At 32.9% G+C, this 15,020-nt stretch overlaps 1 protein-coding gene across 1 annotated transcript in view; it reads right to left on the reverse strand.

Moving 5' to 3' along the window:
• LOC105098671 (cadherin-10) overlaps positions 1 to 13,982 on the reverse strand; it is a 105,220-nt gene extending 91,238 nt beyond the window's left edge. The window contains exon 1 of the mRNA XM_064479723.1: positions 13,630 to 13,982. Within this exon, the coding sequence (XP_064335793.1) occupies positions 13,630 to 13,860 (231 nt within the window). The 5' untranslated portion in view covers positions 13,861 to 13,982. The remainder of the gene's footprint in view (positions 1 to 13,629) is intronic.
• Between the last annotated feature and the right edge of the window lie 1,038 nt (positions 13,983 to 15,020).

Raw genomic sequence — 15,020 nt, forward strand, 5'->3', positions numbered from 1 at the left:
AGAAGTCTAAAAATACATGAAGGCTAAATGCCATGGGGTTTCCCGGAAGAGACCGTCATTAAAGAAGATATAATAAAATCCTAATAAACTATCGAGTTTAGTTAATAGTAATGTATGCCTATAGCTCATAATTTGCAACAAATGTACTGTAATAATTTAAAATGTTAACAATAGGGGAAACTGGGGATGGGGTGACCAGAAACTCTTTGTAACTCTTCTGCAAAACTAAAATGATTCTAAAATAAAACAGTTTTTAAAAAATCTCATTGGGACTCTTTTATGCATTATTGGTTTTTTTCTTTCAAAAAATATTTAATAAATGCCAAAATGCAATTTATGAAAACTGAGTCAAGAAGGAAAGGTAGCCCTGTAACCATTAAAGGAAGTCAATAACCCAAATTTTCCCGTAATAAAACTGTTGTATCAGAAGATATTTTTAAAGAATTCCAGACATTAATGAAATCAATAATTCAACAGCACACACAAGTTTTGTAAGGTAATAAAAGTGCTAATATTTCATATCTCATTTTATGTGGCTGTCATAACTTTGATATCTAAGTAGAGGAGGAACAGTTAAAAAAAGTAATTTTACTTAGTGATAACTTGCATTAAAAGGAATGATTTTATAAAGTAGAAATTTTAAACAAAAAGAGCAAATGGAATTTGGTAATATATCATTTACCAATGTGGACTTTTTCCAAATTTGCAAGTTTAGTTCAAATAAGAAAAATCATTTAAGGTAAACCCTTACATTAACATATTAAAGGGAAAATAAACAGCTCAATAGATGAATACATATATTTGACAATATTTCATATTCATTTATGATTTTAAAACATAGCACACTAGGATTAAAAGGAAATCCTTTCGTCTGATAAAAATATCTTTAAAAACAACCTCACAATTAATGATAAAATGTTGAAAATTTTTTAAAAATTAAGAACAAAATAAAGCGGCTCCCTCTCATGTCATCTATTCAATATTCTATTGGCATTTTTACGAATGCAGAAAGACAAGAAAAAATGTATTTTTTCCTTGATCCCACTCCCACTCTCCTCATCAGAGAGTGCTACAAACATTTGCTCCTCTCTGCAGCAAGACTGTGTGTACTTGCTCCAGTTTCTCTCTCTCCATCCCTATTAAATCCACTACAGAAAGAATTCTGGACCCATTATATCACATAAACATCAAGTTCACCTAGAATCTCCATGAAGCTAAAGTCAATAGTCAAGTCGAAACTCTCTACATACTTGCCTCAGCAGCTTTTGACTCAGTTAATACACTTTCTTCTCCAAACATTTTCTTCATCTGTCTTCTAAGACACCCCCAGCTCTTAGTTTTCCTGGCACCTCAAGGAATATTCATTCTCAGCTGCATTTGTTGGCTTTTCTTCCTCCTTCCCACATCCTCCTCCACCTCACACATATGTCTCAACGTGGGTTTGTCCCTGAAAACAGCCCTGTTTCCACTTTTCTCACTACACTCACTTTCTCGATATCTTACAGTCCCATGACTTTAAATACCATCTATATGCTGATGACTTTTAAGAGGTCCTAGTTTAGAATTCTTTACTGAACTTGTATAATCTCAAAATTCCATTTTTCATTTAGAGCGTCTGAAGTAACAATTTCTTCTTCAAGGAAAAAAATTCCACTTTCACTTCCTTGAAATCCTTTGCTCAAATATCACTTCTAAGTGAGGAAGCGTTGACCACCACCACTGCTCTGCTCCATCCCTCAATATTCCTCTCCTTTCTTTATCTCTTCTTTTCTGACAGCACTCTTCATCATTTTACATACCATAAGAGTGATCTATTTGTTATGTTTATTTTTAATTTCCTACTAAACATGTAAGCTTCATGACCCAGGATGTGTTGTCTTTTATTCAAGGATGTGACCTGGGACCCTAGAGATAGAGTGCTTGAAAAATAACACATGCTCCACACCTACTGCAGGTTTGGGAATGATGCAACCAATAAGATCAGAGTGGATGACCTAAAGAAACAATCAATAAAACACTTGAAAACCTTGTTCACAGAAATGAAAGCTCATTATTATTTAGGAAAATGCAAATTAAATCACCAGATTTGAAAAAATAAAATTTCCAGAAATAACAAACTGAGGTCTCAACGCAGAATGAAAGGAACTCTCCTATACTGCCAGTGGGAGTTCGTAGTAGTTAAAACTTAGGAAACTAAAATGGCAATATTTGGAAAACTGAAAGCGAGGCACACACTACAGATCTGCAATTTTACTCCTAATTATATACTCAGAAGTTATTCAATGTACATATGCATCAGGGTGCATGTACAGAAATGTTTGTGGAAGCATTGTCAGTAATAGCCAAAGTTAGGGGAAGAGAAAACATCATATATCTGTTATTGATAGAATGTATAACTAAATCCAAACATATGCATACACAGAGAGCCTCTGCACAACATGATTTAATTCCATAAACTTACTTGAGCGAAATAAGACATAAAAGAATATATGAACTATTTCGAACTCTAGTATGTCATTTCTAACTGGCTACATAGATGTTCAAACTATAAAGAAAAGCAAGGCATTATTAACCCAAAATGAAGCTGACTGTCACCTCTAGAAAGGAGAAATGGTGGTATTGTTATTAGACCCACAGAGAGAGTTCCTTAGGGGTTACCGATTTTCCGTTTCTTGACCCACGTTGAGGTCATTCCACTTGACTTATTTATTCATTAAAGAGTATACATGTGTTTTATTCAACTTTCAACGTGTATTACATTTGAAAATGAAAAAAGAATTAAAGGTTGATTAAGCAGGAAAACTCATGGATCAAAAAAAGACTACCTTATTAATAGAAAAATTGGTGAAAGATATGAACACTTAGAGAAATGAAAAATGTTTTAAACACATGAAGAAATGCTCATTCTCCCTTATAAGAGATATATGCTTTCATTTACAGGATAAAAAAATGTTAAATGATGATCATACAGAGATTTGATACAATTATGGAGACAGTTACTTTCATTCCTTGCTGTTTGGCAGGACAAACTCAAACAACATCAATGGAGAGCAATTTAGCAACACCTATGAAAACTTTAAATTTCTCCAGACTTCGCATCAGCATTTCCCTTCTAGTCATATTCCTAAAGATATACCAGCACCATGTGAAATAAAATGTCATGTTATTAAATTACTAAATAATTTTTAAAAACAACTAAATGCCTTTCAAAATGAAAGTGACAAAGCAAATTAAGACATATCCACTGGAAAGAATGCCATGCAGCTACTAAACATTTTTAAACAGTAAAGCATATCTTTAGGTCCTGAAATGGAGTATGTCCTCAAGTTACATTTTTAAGTAAAAATAAACAAACCACGTTTTATACCATAGCCTAAATTACACCACCATTTATGCAAAAACCAAATCACAGATACTTGTTTAAATAATTCTAGAATATCTCTTGGCATATATACAAAAACCAGAAACAAAATGAAAGAAAACTGGTAAATGCAGTTGTGTCTTAGGAGAACTCTGGATGCCTAAGTATCCCGGCAGGAGTCCTAGTCTGAACTATATACCCTACTTTGCCTTTTAAATTTTATACTAAGTGCATGTGTCATTAATTTCATATACAAATCAAGTAATATGCATGTAACAGCTACAAAAATAAGTTTGACATCACTACGAAATAGTAGAAATATCCCTGTTACCTATGCAATTTTAGCTTTATATTGATATCATTTCAGAAAAGGAAGTCAGCTAACACATTCATTACTGTACTGCTTAAACAGTATGATTGCCGCTGCTGGGGCAACAGACATGATATTATTATTATTATTTATTAATAATGGTGCAGTGAGGTGTAACATTGGTTAGTATACAGTACTCTGGAGTTATCTTTTTAAGTTAGAATCCCATCTCTACTTTGATTGGTGTCCTTAGACAATTTATTTAGACAATAAGGACATATCTTTCTTACTTGTAAATGAGGGATAATTTTTTTTAAAAACTACCTTATGAGATTGTTGGACTATTAAGTAATAATGAAATAAATTTTAGAAGTATCATTATGAAGGATATGTCAGGATGTTTCAAAATATTATATATCTCATTTGATTCTCACATAAAACTAGATGTGATTTTTTTTTTACACTGTTATTTTGCTTCCAGAAGTGTGTCAAATGTTAGTGGTGAAAAGGGTGTTTTTTTTTTTAATTGTACTACTCCTGTTGATGATTTAAATGAGAATACCTTTTCTGGTTAGTGATTGTGTGTGATGCTGGCTGTTAGTTTAATAGAGATATTTTTAATTTTAATTTTTAACAAAATTGTGTCCATTCACATCCTCTCTTTCTGTTCATATCACAATATCCTATTACTATTCATCATTTCAAGCTACCTCTCTTCACTTGTTTTATCTTATTGATAACATGCCTATGAGAAACTGATGCGTTACTTCCTTCCAGGCTAAACCAAAGCTATCTGACTTCCATTTACTTCAGATAATTGGAATGGCTCTGTCCTTGGTCCCCACTGATCTCCAAATTGCTACACCTCTCTCCTTGATGAGTTTACATCACTCAGCACGATTAGTCATCAATTCTTTGGAGTCTGTTTCTCGTTGGCCTCTATCATAGTCCTACGCTTCCCCTCTCCTCCCTTCTCTATTTCTCCTTGGATGCTCTCTACTTGTACTCTGTGCTACTTGACAATCATCAGAGATCATGTCTTTGATCTCTGCTTTATCTCTTTATTATTTCCCTTCAGAAACTTGAGTACCATAAATTCATGCACTCAGTCCATTCATAATTCACAGCTCAATCCCTCTGATCTGTTGAATTCACGAAAACAAAACTCACACAAACTAGATTTGGGGCTAAGCTTATGATGCTGGTTTGTACACAGTGACAGCATAGGTATCAAGGAAAACTGAAAACTTCAGTGGTCTTGGAGTTCTTGTGGGCTATTTGGAAGACACAACACAGAACTGAGAAGGTCACTGGCAGAACTTAAGCTAAACGTCAGCCAAAATGGAAAATGTTCCTTTAGAAAAATGGCTATATTAGTACATATTCTCACAGCTCAGTTTCTTGCTTGGTAGAAGAACATTAATCCTGGGCTGAGATTTAACATCTTCATTTAAAATTCTATATTTAATAGTTCTATGTAATCTATAAATGTATCAGGTACAGTTTTAAAAGTGGGGTTGGTAAAAGAATTTTACTAAAGAGAGGATCTGATATTTGCATAAAGTGCTTTGCCTATTGTTAAGTATTGTCTCCTTAGAATTAAGGTACTCAGGAGAGAACCAAAGGTTTCTATATTATATCCCAACAAAATTACTGTGCCCTTTTCTAAACTTAGTCCATCTACCTGGAAGCTTCCATGCTGTTCTTTATTTTAACTTTTAATTACAATTACCAGGAGCTATGAAATGCAGCCACCCAGTTACCAACACAATAATAAAAATGATGATAATAAAAATTTAAGATTAAATAATATTCTTCGGTAAAATGAATACAGAAGTTTAACTATATTATGCTTTATAATATTTAAGAATTCACTTGAGAAAATTTATTAAAGTGCTCCCTCCTTTTCTATTCATGCTTTCATAAGAAGCAACTGAGAATTTGAATATATGAACATTTTCTAAGTATGAGTCACTGCCTTGCAAACACAATAGCATACAGCTCACTTTTTCATTTTCTTTCTGGAAAGGAACATTATTCTTCAGAACAATGGGGATGATATTTAATTGAATATATAATTGTATATTGTCTCCAAGAAAGAAAATGAGAGGGCTTTGGTAGAAATTCATAATACCATAATAATAATTCCCCACGCTTCATGGCCATTACACGCGCACCTGTAACTGATGAATTATACCGAGATACTTTTTGAAGAGCAAATTAATGTGAGGTATCAAGTTATTTTTCATTCACAGAGATTTCTCCCCAGCTTTTGCCAACAGTCTTAATTTTCACATAATCTTCATTCTAAGATTATACTTCTTAAAAGTTCTATATTTAAAAAATAATGGGTTAAAGGGTAGATTTAAATTTTTTATTTGAACGTTATTATTTTTAAATAAGAGATAAAGTTTTTAAAAGTTTATTTGGCATAGAAAAATTCTTTGAGTTACTTTTTATTATTATTAGTCTATTATTATTATCAAAGTCCTGCCATCTACTACCAATTATTACTAGTCCTTATAAATTCATTGGCCTAAAACCAAAGAAATAATATTTTTAGAAAATAAATCCATAATTATCTCTTATCAGAAACATATTGCAATAAAAATAAATTCAAGGGACTTAACTTAGGGAGGTAGATTTTAAAAGATGTTATGTGAAAAACTGAAGAAACAAGAAAAAGAGATAAAAGAAGCTTCTGCGTGAGGGGGTTATAAAATGGTGAATACAAGAGAGGCATATACAAAAATAAGACAGTGGTGAGAAAGAAAAGATGAAAACATTGAATCTCTGGGTTACTAATTCAAGGGGTAAAAAAGAAGAGTGGGAGGGGGGAGTGCCCACAAGTCACTGTAGTACAGTGAGGGGAATATAGTGTGTACATGCGTGTAAGTGCTGTGAGTGTATTGTTTTGGGATGGTTGTAAAGTGATCTTCTCACATTTATACATGAATAATCTTGATATTTGATATCATGTTATATAAATAACTTCATGGAAGAGTTTATTAAACATACGTTATCACTACTACCAGTAAGGACTTTTAAGTAAAAGAGTAATTTTGGCTGTTATTTATATATAAGGGGGCCCCATATCTTTTTTTTTTTTCAAATATTCAACATTCGACATTTTGCTTAAAATGCTAACAAGGAGTCTATTCCCATTATTTTAAATGGGAAATAAATATAATGCTTACACATTAAACCCAAATTCAAAACCAGTTTACTATAAAAGTAACTAAAACACAGTAAAATCTCTAAATACGAATAACATGCTGTAATGTCAGTATATACAGTGTTTAAGCCAGTGTTACCTGATCATTTAAAGGTTAACGTGAAATTAGCATGGCTTCCCAGAGTGCTTACAAAATCTTAGATGCACATTCTTTTTGAAAGCCTTTGTTATTAAACTATCTATAGATGGTTTCAAAGCACCAAGTGTACCTGGACTGCAACTCAGGATCTTAAATACTGCATTGTTAAAGTGTTAGAGCGAGCTTTGAGGATGTAAGTATATGTTTTTCTATATAACTTCTGATGGAAATAGATGTTGTATGCATTTTGAGAGTTAATAACCAAGAGATGGTCTCCCTGGAAAATATTATCAGAGTTCTGTTAGGACATAACTCTATCTAAAAATGCTTTTATTACCTCTTGCTTGAGAATTTGTATGAAAAATCTTTATAAACTCTAAATTAGGTTCACCTTTTTCGTGTAGTTGTTATCAGAAAAACATGTCTATATTCATCCAAAAAGTCCAAATGTCTCCTCATCAGGAAGGTCTTTATAATCATTAAATCTAAAGGATTTTCTCAGGGGCAAGGTATAGCTCAGTGGTAGAGTGCATGCCTAGCATGCATTAAGTCCTAAGTTCAATCCCCAGGACCCCCATTAAAAATAAATAAATAAACCTAATAACCTCCCCCCAAAAACAAACTAAAAAAAAATTTAAAAATATTAAGAAAGATTTTTTGCCAATGTCTATCAAGCCATCCTGATTTATTTTCTTCCAGGACTTTTTCTAACTAAAATCATCTAACATATTAATTTGTTTTGTGCCCAAAGCTTTTATAGTTGTCATTAATAGGGTTCGAATAGAAAACAATTATATATCAAGAGCCTGCGTACTCCCATCCCACCACTAAAGCAGGTCTATGGGTATTGAACAGCTAAATGTGTCTGTGTGTGTGTTTTATGTAGGTTCTCTTTATCATGTTTGTTTAAAAAAAAAGTCACCTGGGAGTTTTTAGTCTCAACATTATAGTTTTTAAAATATTCAGGAGAGTGTTTCCAACTCTCGGAACTCTCATATAATATAAAGTTCTTCCACGTACTCACTTGAGATCTGCTTCCCCCTAAGAAGACAGCGTCTTCTCTCCATCCTGGTTCTAACTACTCCTTCCTGTGCTGCAACCAGGTTTGACTTGATTGTACCCAAATTTTTAAGGGCAAAACGCATACGATCTAATACGGTGGGCACAACTGGTATTTCCAGACTTTGTAAATGTTTAATGTTGCGTTATTCTCTTATGAATAACATTTTTTCAGTTTCTGGGAGATGTCTCTTCTAGAACTTTCCAATGCTTACTTCATTATAAAGTATTGCACATCAAAAGCCTCTTCCAAAGAAATAAACTGATAAATAAAAAATAAAAGTATATACTTTGACTCTCCAGTCCCAACATTTAATAACATAGATCCATGTAACACATATCCCAAAACTATTTCATTTCCACCTTACTTACAAATACTGCAGAAATCGAACATGGGAATATTTCGCACTTACTGTTTTGTTCTTGACTTTGGGGGCCGGTGTTGTATTTAAGACAAAAAGAGCCTCATAACTTCCTGTTATCCTTATTTATTATTTTCTCCTTCTCTTAAAGGTAGATACCTTGTGAGCAGAGAAATTATATTTTCACCACTATACTTAACACCAGCATAGTACCCGAGTTGTAGAAGGTCTTCTAGATATTTGTTGAAAGGATGAATAAATAATTCATTTATGGTGGGTGTGTGGAGCCCACAAGTCTACAGAAAAGAATGATCAAGAGACTGGAGTCAAATATATGCTTTAAGGATTAGACAGAATATGAATAGGAGAGCAGGTTTTGAAAGAAATCCAAGTTAGGAAAAGCAAATTCTGACAGCAATTCCAAAGAAAAGAAACATGATTATAGTTGAGAGCATATTCAGAAGCAAGAACCCAGAAAGCAGTAAAGTAAGGACTGAGCTGTTTAGGAAAATGTAAAAGGCTCTGGCAAACTAAGGAGGTTGAGGACAGGATTTCTCAGTCTCAACACTATTGACATTTAGGACTGGGGGTCTGTCCTATGCATGGTAGGATTTTAGCAGCATCCCTGGCCTTTGACAACTAGATGCCAGTAGCATCTCCCCTAACCAGTTGTGAAAACCAAAAATGTCTCCAAACATGGATGAACTTCCCCTGGATGACAAAATAACTCCCCAATTAGAAATACTGATGTAGGGTATTTTGAACTCATCATGCCCATTGAGGGGACATGTGGGTAAATAAGGCAGTACTAAAGGTACAGAGTTGAGATGAACTAGCAAAATGCATGGCTTCCATCATTTTCAGTGTGGGACAGGTTAGAGGAAGAAATTGAAATACCTAAAAGTGAACTGAAATGCTGAAAATTCAAGTGACTAGAAAGATGCTTGTGCAAATAAAAGCAGTTGGTTCCAGGGAGAAAGTTTCCATTGGCTACTCAGAAAGGAGGATGTTTATATTGGGTTATAAACTATGGGAAGACAAAGCCATGGCAGACTACGGGGAACCATGTATCTCTTGGTAGAAAGTGAACTTAGGTTATCATCTGAGGACAGAAGAACAGTAAATACCTGTGGTCTTTTTACTCTCCTAAAATAGAGTGCATCATTATTGCTCTAGCTCTTTGAAGCCATCATTTCTTCAGGAAAAGGGATATAAAATTAAGAAATAATTAAACATGGTTTCAGTTTTTCAAGAATGCTAGACAACTGAGAACTCAACAAGACTTACAAACACCAATTTAAGAACATATGTGACAAATCTATTCTGCGTTTAGAGAAGAATGGTATCAGTGAGGTACCACTATGGCCTGGTGGCCCCAAGAATCTCTTTCATAACTGTGGACACTGTATGTTTTCATTATATCAAGAAGATAGACACAGTTGCCCTGATTACTTTCTAAAAATTATTAATATGTTTTTACTTCCAATAGTTAATTATTTTACTATGCTTATCAGGTTTATCATTGACCAACTATGTTATTGATTTTTTGATGTTTTGGGATTTTTCTCAATCTCTGGTTTTGATTAAAAATCTATTTTTAACATGTTTTTCTCCACTTGAGAATAATTATTATATAAAGAGCAAAGTTTGTACAGTAAATAAAATTAGTAATTCACTCAGAACTGTATGCTTGTTACAGCTAAAAGTGAATTCAAGACTATCTAGTTTAACTTCATTATTTGTTTGAATATTTGGAATCCTAGAAATTATCTAGGGTGACTGAATCAGGCAATGAGAACTTGTGATAAGCTACATGTAAAAAGACATTAAACTAATAAAAATAGTTTACAATCACAGTGTTTCTCAAATATTACTTTGGGAAATTTTAAAATGTTTATAGAAGGCTGAGATTCGAAAGCAACATAGGGCAAAAGTACATACTTGAAGTTCAGGTTTTAAATCCCTTGCTTTGGAAAGTAAAGAAAAGGTAGCAGGCATTATCCTGCATAGGATATTTCAGTGTGATTATCTCACTGAAAAGAAAAAAAGAATTTACACCAAATATATTTTGGTTTGGAATATATTTAGTTGAATAATTTAGAGGAAAGTGTTTTTTGTTCATTGGGAGCTGAACAAAGAAATGCTTTGAGTGTATCACTGCTTAGCTGGTTTCTTAATAATAGTCATGGCAGTGACAATTCAGCCACTGGCTTTCTTTCTCTTTTTCTCTCTCTCTTTATTTCTTCTTCCTTTTTTTAAAGTGGGTTTTTAAGTGTTCATATATGTCACATTTATAAGGTAATCATATTAAAATAAGTAAAATTTAAATATATAATGTACCTTAAACATATCAATATGTATCTATGTGTAAATATATAAAACCACTGACAAGATCAATACTATAGATGAGAAAATGAAGGCCAGGAGAAGTTAATTGATTTAACCACTGAGAGAAAAATAGTGGCGGAAACAGGGTTCCATCCTAGTTCTTCTGACCGGCAGTTTTATCCTTTTCCTAAGCTTTCCTCTGCTTTAACACAATGAGAAATCAGGGTTTTCTTCCCTTTGCCATATCCCTTTGAGCAGTATTGGGTTTTTATCTGAGAAATTATATGACACCCATTCTTTGTAGGGTTTAGTTGGCTAATTATCTGGTATTTAAAAATGCTTTCCATCTTCAAGTATGTGCTTTCTAGTCTGGTCCTCAGCTGCCAGCCCCGATTCTGAGCTTCCAGTGCATTTTCATCAACAGTGGAGTGTCTATCACTGTATTCCCATATGTCTAGTAATTGGGACATGTGTTACTCCTGCATCTAAGCTAACCTAGAGACACTGAGTCACTTAGCATCAGTATCACATGCCTACTTTAAAGAAAGTAAAAACTGGGAGTAAGGTATCTGAAAGAAAGGATGAATGTGTAATAAATTCAGTATAAGTCATGTTGGAAAGAATATCTAGGGAATTTTAAATTTTTTAGATTTCATAAAGAAAATATATATTAGCCCTAAATTAGATGCATCATGATATATGTTTATAAAAATATTCTATATTGCCTATTGCCTTTTTTGCATATACTAATCTACATGTTTACATCTAAAATAAGATCTTTAATTACATAAATAATTAATGCAATATAAATAGTTAATAATAAGTAAATAATACACATACTGTACAATAAACAAGGGAAAGTTAAAGATAGCTATTTCACAGGTCTTGACATGAAGAAATGATAGAAATACAAAACGACCTTTAACTATAAGCTAAAAAATAGATGCTCTGGATGCTAGAGGTAAACTCAGAGCTACAGCATCTAATATATTTCTGTTGATCTGGTAGTTCAGGACATACTTATAGAAAGAAACTGGTGAACATATTCCATAAATTCCTTATGCCCCTCCTTATTAAAGAATTTTCTTGTTTGCTTTCATAGAGCAGAGTGAGGAAAAATAAAATAAACGTTATATATAAAAAATGCATATATCTCAAGTATTTACCAGCTTTAATATCCCATAGTGATATTTATTATTATTTTTCCCTACCAAAGAGCCAAGAGGTATCAGATGACTCTGAGAATTCAATTCAATACAACTCAGCTTCATTTAATCCACTGAATTTTAAAATCTACTGTAAGAGCTAGAAATAGAGATACAAAGTTATGTTCTTGGTTTCAAGTTATTGATATTCTTTGGGGAGAGAAGAAAGTACGTAAGAAGTAGCTTGACTCTATCAAAAGAGTTCATAATGTAATGATAATTCAATTTATTAACATTAATTAAATCCTCATTAAGGACTAGATGAAGGAAAATGTATGCAAGTTAACAAATAATCACTATGTCCAAGAAGAACCAAAGGAAATTATTTATATTTCTATGGTCCAGATTTCTGTTATGTATTTCATGTGGTTGGTTTCAGAAGCTGAAAGTTGGCTCTTGCAACAACCATAAAATTTCCCTTAATGTCTGACCTCAGGCTTTCAATCAGATGACACCTGTAATAAGTCCACTACCGTGCGCCTTCTGGTAAAATTGTTCAGGTTGCTGTTTCTTTTTCTTCTCCTTCTAGTCAATATGACATTTAACCTTTAATGTCATCTTTCTCATATTGCCAGACATTTAAAAAGGACTGAAATAATTGGAACGTGAAAAAACATATCAAAGTGTTTTTTTTAATCAATGAACATCTATTTTTTCAAAAACAGTTCTTTTTAGAAGACAAAAACTTCAAGCACAATTTTAATTTTGTGAATGAAGCTATTAAAGTTTAGGTTGATGTCAAAGTCACCAATGCAATAGTGGATCTATCATAATTTTATAGTGTTAACATTGATAAATGAACTCCTGCTTCCCTTTGGTGAGTATGCTTAACTTTTCTTTTTTCTTTGACATATTTTCATAAACTATCTGTAAAAATAATGACACTGACTATTTAAATGAATTTTCTTAAGACATTACCTAATTTTGATTAGATTCAGATAGTGCCAAGAAAGAAAATTGGAAATTAATAAAATCTAGTGTATAAAAGCAGTCATCCTTACTCTTATGTCACATTTCTCCTTCCACTCCCAACCACAACTCAACTTCCTCACTAACTTTTACAATTCAACAGCGTGCAATCTCCTCATATCGTCGTATTGCAATAAGGAAACAACTCCTACCTGCTTGTCTTCCCATATATTTTTCCTTTATATAAATGTACCCAGAAAAATAAGTAACATTCATACCTGGAATAAGTTTTCCTATAAATAAGCATTAGTTTGGCCTTAGGTCATATTTTTAATGACATTTGCTTTCTCATTCTATAGAATATTAAACAATTTTTAAATACATCTTTCCTTCCTCACAAAAGTCAACAGCAATGCCAAATTTACATATATGTGTGTGTATTATATGCATGCATTATCACTTTAAATGACTAAATTGACATATAATTTTCTCACCATCATTGATTTCTAACTGCAGATTCTGAAACTGCAATTTTTAGTACCTCTTTAACCCATGAGGTAGTAGGCAGAATTAATTCTAGTCAATGAATTCTTACATTTATCATGTTATATTCATTACATAGTTTTTCAAATTATAATTTGTATTCCATAAGCAAAACTTTCTTTAGGGATATTTAGAGAGTCAAATTTGAAAGAATGGCAGTGTTGACAAGCTTCAAATTTTCTTTACTGAGATGTATAAAAAAAGAATGTAAATATTTGCCATTTCAATACAGACTTACCTTGCCTACGTATTGATAATCAGATCCTGTATATTCCTCCAGTAAGAAAAATTGATTCCACATCCAACCACGCTTTTGACGATGCAGAATTTTGCCATCACTTCTAGGTATGCGTGCACCTAAAATTCTTTTCTGGGGCACAGGAGTCCTTCTGAACATTATCTCTGGAGAACAGAAATGTGGCAGGCATACCCAGAGTAGAAACAGTAGCAAAAATTGATATATTGTCATAGTTCACTTCTTGACAATTCCCAGCGTGGATGAAGAAAAAGCAGTCCTATTTTATTGGGTTGAATTTTACTGTGTTTCAGCTGGTTTCCAACATTTCATCAATGTTTTGGACATGTTTCCAAAAGCTTCAAGCAAACAAACAAATAAAAAAAGTCAGTTAACAACATTACGAATGTTACCTGTAACTTTAAAGTTAAAGATTAAAGTCACTGTAAACTTGAAGATTAATTAATAAAAGAAACCAAAATATTTACTTTCCCTCTTTTACATGAAATAACTTAGTTTTAGAAACATTACTTGTCTAGTAACATGTCTACAATTTAAGAAAAATAATTATAAATAATTTCTTTCAAATTCTAAAGAAAGGTCATATTAAGCTTTTATTTCTTTTTTTGTCTTGGCACTTTACCGGTTTTCAAGAATTATGACCTCTATACAAAGTGCAGACATAGTTAATTTTGCATGTCAACTTTTTCAGATTAATTTAACATAAATTTTGAAAACAAAATGGTAATTTTAATAAACTACAGGAAACAAGCATTTGTTTTGCAATTCAATGATATTTAAATGGTTTTTAAACAGCAGCACAGTTTCTTCAAATTTAATCCTGTTCAAAGGTAAAAAGTTAAAGCCAAAAACGAGACCAAAAAATCTGAGTGTCTTTGGCCGAAGATCTCTCCCTTCATCCATTTTAGGTTGGTCTGTGGAGGTTCCTAGAGTAGAAAAAACTCACTACTATAGTAAATCAGCCTATGATGTAACTTACACTATTGTGTAGAAGGATTTAATCACGTTGTCAACTACACCTTTGATACAATTGCACAGTGTGTCCACTTCTAACCGGCCCTTTGCCGCTGTCTAGGACTCCATGACGCCCAGACTCCGGACTACTCTGCTATTACTTTTTCTCAGCAACATGTCCCAGATAATCCCGCTAAAATTCAAATCAGATCATGTCACTTCTCTCCCTAAAACACTCTGATGGCTTCTCATCTCACTTTGATTAAAACCCAACATCTCACAAAGACCTACAATGCTGTTGTCAATTTCACGACTGCTGGTCCCCTCTCATGTTGAAATTAAATTCCCCAGGGTGCTCCTCAAAATTGACTTCTTTCCAGCCAAAGTGTACTTCTTGCTTCAGTCTGCAACACACTTCA

The sequence above is a fragment of the Camelus dromedarius genome, chromosome 3, assembly GCF_036321535.1.
Source record: "Camelus dromedarius isolate mCamDro1 chromosome 3, mCamDro1.pat, whole genome shotgun sequence".
NCBI classification, from domain to species: Eukaryota; Metazoa; Chordata; class Mammalia; order Artiodactyla; family Camelidae; genus Camelus; species Camelus dromedarius.